At 42.4% G+C, this 6,372-nt stretch overlaps 1 protein-coding gene across 1 annotated transcript; it reads right to left on the reverse strand.

The window, feature by feature from the left end:
- Positions 1–1,498: 1,498 nt before the first annotated feature.
- LOC118391527 (Golgi phosphoprotein 3) lies at positions 1,499–6,149 on the reverse strand. Its single transcript, XM_035783017.2, has 4 exons — positions 5,721–6,149; positions 5,281–5,412; positions 3,777–3,891; positions 1,499–3,558 (listed from the first exon to the last, which is right to left on the reverse strand). The coding sequence occupies exons 1-4, from the start codon at positions 5,922–5,924 to the stop codon at positions 3,134–3,136; spliced, it is 876 nt and encodes a 291-aa protein (XP_035638910.1). The 5' UTR covers positions 5,925–6,149; the 3' UTR covers positions 1,499–3,133.
- Between the last annotated feature and the right edge of the window lie 223 nt (positions 6,150–6,372).

Consider the following 6,372-nt stretch of genomic DNA (forward strand, 5'->3'; position numbering starts at 1 on the left):
CTTTTTTCTAGGCCCACCCCACAAATAACCAATTATATAATATGTATTACTAAAAATAGAATATACTGTATGTATGTATGTAGCCTAAGCAATAGCTTTAGGATGTGGTGAGTCAGTGGTAACCGTTGACTGAAGTTCACTGTACAAATGGAATAACAATAGCACAATTTGATTCCATGCAAACAAGGACATATCACTGTGTTCCTTCCAAGGGAATTAGCCTACAATGATAAAACAGCTGCCTATCTGATTTCAGTTCAATCTGTAAGGACTTGTCTAACAACATAGGTTTGAAAATTACTGTAAAAACAGCAGGTGATTGGGAGGCGGGACTAGCACAGGTGGGATCCACAACTTACATCACCATCATCAAGGCTATATAATGGAGTGAACTTCTGACATTAGCAGAAGACTCTCACTGACTGACAAGCCATACACAGCTGAACACGTTTGGATACTGAAGTCTACTCTGTACCACAAGTACAAACAGAACTCTTGAAGAGCTCAACAAAGAAACAGAAAGCAAGCGCAAATCAACATGACTGGACAAGGTAATTACGTAACAGCTCATTTGATAGTTTCGTTAAAATTGCTATTGAATTTAAGATTTTACCACAAATGAGACATTGTACTATGTTTAATTGCTTGACTAAACTATGACTTTCTCTTCTCTCCAGATCTAACTGCCATTCTGGACTGTGCACATCAGCTGCGTAAAGTTGGAGACGTCCTCACTAGTGACACCCTGGACTGGAGATCCAAATTATTGGAAATATTGACAAAACATTACAAGAATATAATCAAAGTTAAGTGAGGGAGTTCAACCCACTCAGTGAAGATCACAGAAACAAGAAGATAGAATACTATCTCAGTCCGCAGTCCCGGTAGCTGTGCAGCAGTCCCGCCTGGTCGTTCAGAAGTGCATTTGCAGAGATGGAAGTCAAGAGGACAGTCTGCCTGGACCTGCCCCACAATCCAATATTCAATGGCAAAGTGTCCAGTGCTCACCCCCCCACCATGTCAATGGAGAGTGAAAAGGATCAGTAACATTGTGCAATGGCAAAACCAGTGGACCTCTGCTGGTTTGTTGTTGGGACATTTGGTAGCCGATGGGCAGCCATTCACATGGACGTCAAACGCCAACATCGGAACCAGAGCTGACAGGACCGATCCTACAAGAAAGTACGATGACAAAGGAGGATTATCAGTTGTTGGGGACATGTTTTGGATCATGGACACATGACTTTGAAGTGCTCTGATGCCTTATGTGAGGCTTACATTCATCTTGTTTTAAAGAATTGTGCCTTGAGCGATTGAAAGTTTTCAAAATCTGCAATATTTTGAAATTATCTGTATTGGTTGTTCAATAATGTCACAGTCAGATAGTAGGCCGTTTCAGCCAAGTGGTGTGTATGATATAGAGATAATCAAATTCATCTTCATCAGGGAATTGTGATACAAAAAGGCAGATAAGAATGACAGGAGAGCTACACAGTGCTATATTCAGGCACTTAAAATATCCTTTATTGTGTAGTAAAAAAAAACCTACAGAAGTATAGAGAACACCCTTTCATTTATTACGCTGTACATTCATTTATCAAATTCTACATAATCAGTTTCTCCATACCATATAATCATCATCCCCATCCGATCCCTACACCATACTTGGTCTTTACAGCCTCCAGGTGAGTCAAATGCTCAAGGTAGAAGTTACCCCTAACCACAGGTCTAGGATCGGATAACCCTACCGCTTGTCCTAACATTAACCATTACGGGGATCAAATGGTATCTGACCCCGTGTCAATGGTTGGGGGCAACTCCTACTCACCGAGTCCATGAACAGTACAACCAACAGACAGGCATAGAAGAGGAAAGAAAAAGCCCAAACCATTGATGACGACCAACTAAATCTGAATGAAATGTGAATTATATTAAAGCAATAAAACTGTATCAATGGAAAATAAAATACATATGGCATAAAATCAAAAGCGTTAAGATTATACTGCCAGATAGGGACACTTTAAGCCATAGAAAATACAATTAGCCTGATTTAGGAGAAGCTTCCACTCCTATCCAGTCATATTTTTCAATACACTAACTAAAAGGACAAAGATATTTGTCCAATTTGAGAGAATTTCTTTCTTGAGACTGTACCTCTTCAAAATATGACTTTGCACACATGAACACCCGAAACCAGTTTGCCTGTTAAGGAGACATGCAATGTCTAGATATCTGCAATAGGATGATAAGAGTTGCAGAGACTAATCTGAAACTGATGGCATTCACAAGCTACAACACTTTAGTACATGGAGAGGGACAGGAAGGAAAACTGAACAGGAATAAAGTTTGTATTGTTTGGTGCCCTGAACAAAATAAATGGTGCTTGGAATAAAACGTTACAATATTTTTTCTGTTAGTTTTTTTTATACAAATATTAAACCCTTCCAGATCCCTTGTTGAATGTGCAAAATGGTTTGGAGATGGTTAACATTTATTAGCAAGATAAAACGACACGATGTCTATAGGTCATGTCGAAGAGCTTGTGTAGAATGCACCCTCCTCAAAGTAACTAACGCAAAGAACAAATCATGTTCTGTACGATCATATCAGGTCCTCTGGTAGGTCATAGGTCATCATATTAGGTCCTCTGGTAGGTCATCATATCAGGTCAGATGATCATGGTGGTAGGTCTGGGCCATGGTGGTCAAGCAAGGCCTAGCAGTTTTAATTAAAGTCCCTTCTAAATGGAAGAACAGAGACCTGTGTGGGTGCCAGCTACTGACACAAGTGCTCAAGGTTACACAAGGTCTCACAGTGAACAGAAAGGTCACGTGCCAAATGGCACCCGATTCGCTATATAGTGCACTACTTTTGACCAGAGCCATATAGGGAATAGGGTGCCATTTGGGAGACACCCACAGGGTACTGGATGTCAACCAACTGGCCAGGTAGAGGACAGGACAGTGACTCAGAGGTCAGGGGTAACTGCCCTGTCTCAATACAGAGGGAGAGCCGCCCTCTGTGATCTTAATCATCTCTGCCATCTCCATCATCATATCAGAACATGGGAGTTCTGAGCCCCACAGGCCTGTAGTGTTTTTTAAAGTTCCGTCTGTTTGTTTCCGGTAGGTCTTCATTTGGTGAAGGCGGCCACCACGGCCCACAGCAGCTCGTTGGCGCTGGCCTTGGTGCTCTCTGCCTCTGGCTCCAGGTCCAGCAGCAGACGTACCCTCTTCATGGCCAGGTCATACTGTTCGTCCAGCAATGGGGCGAAGGCGTTCTCCAGCACATCTGAAGAGTGGGCCAGGAAGATCAGGGCCAGCACACGCTTGTCGAAGCGCCCCGGGTCATTCACCCACTTGTCCAAGACGGACTCCTGGACTTTCTTGACCAGTCGCTGTTTAATGGTGTCGTTGGTCAGTGGGTGTGTGGTCATGTCAAAGAGGAGGAAGTTCTGTTTCTCCGTGGTCAGAACACCCTTTTCCACAAGATTTTTGGCCAGGCGCTCACGGACATTCCTCAGCTGGTAGTGCAGCTTCAATGGGTTCCACGTCTCACCTGAACATCAAGTCAAAATCGTAAATGGCCTATATTATATATAAAACAAAGATATTTTGTTTAAAATGGACTGGGTATGGGAGAGGGAAAGGAGGGGGCACAGTGAGAGCACCTGTCAAATGTATTGAATCAAATCTACATGAGAATGAAGAAAGCCAGTAAAATAAACAGATTTAAGAGAACAGGAAAAGGACGGGGGGTAATCAATTTCTGCTCACCGCTCAGCAGCTCTATCCAGCTCTGAACTGTCTCGGGGGGCTGGGTCTCTTTGATATGCTTCAGGGCCTCGTCCAGCAACACGTCTCCTGTAGGAGCGTCCGACTTACAGATCACCTGGCCAAAAATAAACCCGTTTTAAAAAGGTCACAAACACACATAGGTTTACACCGCTAGTGTTGGCATACACTGCTAGTCCTCCAAACATTGCAACACGCAAAACACACGTCAGACAACCTCGTCAGCATAAACACGCAGAAGGCCAAGGCTGCGTTGCCCGGCTCAGATGTCTCATGTATCAACCAATGGTTGCGTGCCACGTCATCGACTATGCAGTCGGGCACCAGACTGCTATAACATATCATGTGATTAGCTGATCCTTAAAATACCCATTCAGACATTGTATGATTTGACATGCTTCAGCAACGACTCAGAGCTGCCAATCAAAGCTCGGACATTCCATCAATTGGCATGTTCGAATTGGTATTTTGGACTCTGACCCCTCCCACTCCAGATCAGTGTTGTTATTGTCTAGGGGTATTATGACAAAACAAGTATCAATACGGACATGAGGAATTTGCCGGAAACAATGTAATTTTCTGTAATCGGAGAAAGCCAAAAGCCAGAATTTCTCATATCACTCAAGCCATGCCAAATACTGCCTCAACAGGCTGATTCTGCTGTCAGTAAAGACACGGACAGGTGTTGGCCATGATTGGATTAGAAAAAGCCTCTCGTTTTCCCAGACAGATGCGTCTCTTGAACAAACGCTACGGCTCCCATTTTCACTCACAACTCTCTCCAAACATTGTGAATCAAAATCCATAGATTGATTGATAGCTAGAAGAAAAGCGGCTAGCTATCTAGTTATATTTTCAGTTGACTTTTGAGGCCATATCATGGAAGTTTTTGCTATTGGTTATTACTTTATCCGTCAACTCAATTGCATTGGTGAAGCTGCTCTCCCGCCCCTTAATTCCCCAGATACACACACAAGGCTCCCCTTACACTCACTCACCTTAGAAATCAACTCACCAGTCCAAATTGTTTGGACTGGAGAATCACAATCCATAGAGCTAGTCATTGTTGTTCTAGCTATCAATTTAGTTTAACTTTATACCACCGTATGGTTGTTTTTCTCTGTCTACTTGGTGTTGTTTTGTGGGCTTCTTTGTCTGTCTGCATAGGCTATTCCATTGCTGAAGACACATTTGTCATCATGCAGTGAGCTATGCCAGTGCATGCTTGCTGTTATTATTTCCCCCAGACATGTTTTTTGAGCAACAGATCATTATAAAATAAAATTACAAAATGTAAATAGTTAATTTTGATTGTAGAAATGTTGTGACAAAGGCTACAAGTTGGGATAAGTATTGCTCCTCTCAAAAGTGAAATGTAGCCTAGGCTTCTAGGACGAGCAAACTAAATCGTAAGAAATAAATGCAGGAAGCAGTAGCCAGCCATGATGCATTATTTATGAACCTATTTTGTTAGGTGAGTGCTCACCTTTCTGGCCAACAGACTTTTCCTCCTCATCCCACAAGCCTCTAGCTGCAGTCTTCCTCTCAAAGCCAGTTCAATGACCATACACCCTCGAAGACCAGAAGAAATGCAGTCATTCCAGAAGGAAGTGTATCCCTGTTGGAAAACATTGTAATGAGTCCGTATTGCTTCACAGGGTTAGCGACACTTCCTGGATAAATAAAACAGACATACAAGTGACACGCCACAAAGTGACACATTTGATAACCTTCAGGTTGTAATGTTGAATATTACATGAAAATACAGCTAGTAATGTTAGTTAACTACCTAAATGTAGGAATAGCACATTATGTTAGCTAACTAGTTAACGTTAGCTGGTTAGAACGTAAACAAACCAGCTAACTTTAGCAAGCTAACTCAGCTCGCTAGCACAACAGGCTAACGACAATAGCTAGCTAACATACCTCTCGATCTTTCAATCCCAACAGCAACACTTCTTCCATCAACGTCAGTCGAGTTTCTTTGGAGTCTCCCTTCTCGTCCTCTTCCTCTTGGCGTGGCTCGTAGTCCTCATCCTCGGACCCCCTCTCCTTGTCGGCAGCTGCATTACGAGAGGCCTCGGTCCTCCTCTGCACCAGGCCCGAACTTCGCTGTGTTAGGGAAGTCATCTGGATGCACGTCCAAACAACCGATAAATACAAATGATTTCTGTACCTCAAGATGGTTTTAGGGTTTCCGATGCATAAATGAACACGGCTGTCGTAAACTGTGGTGTAGATCAAGTGAATATTCGAATAAATACAGCAGCAAACCTGCAACAGATTCCTACTTTGATACTTTCAACTTCCTGAACCAATATGGCGACAAGTGATGACGTCCGATAAGGATGCGCTCGCTCGCTCTTCTCTATTCTCTCTCAATTTCAATTTAAGCGGCTTTATTGGCTTGGGAAACATATGTTTACATTGCCAAGCAAGTGAAATAGATAATAAACAAAAGTGAAATAAACAATACCAAATGAATAGTAAACATTACACTCACAGAAGTTCCAAAATAATAAAGACATTTGAAATGTCATATTATTTCTATATACACTTTTGCAATGATGTGAAAATA

Source organism: Oncorhynchus keta, chromosome 12 (assembly GCF_023373465.1).
Source record: "Oncorhynchus keta strain PuntledgeMale-10-30-2019 chromosome 12, Oket_V2, whole genome shotgun sequence".
Classification (NCBI taxonomy): domain Eukaryota; kingdom Metazoa; phylum Chordata; class Actinopteri; order Salmoniformes; family Salmonidae; genus Oncorhynchus; species Oncorhynchus keta.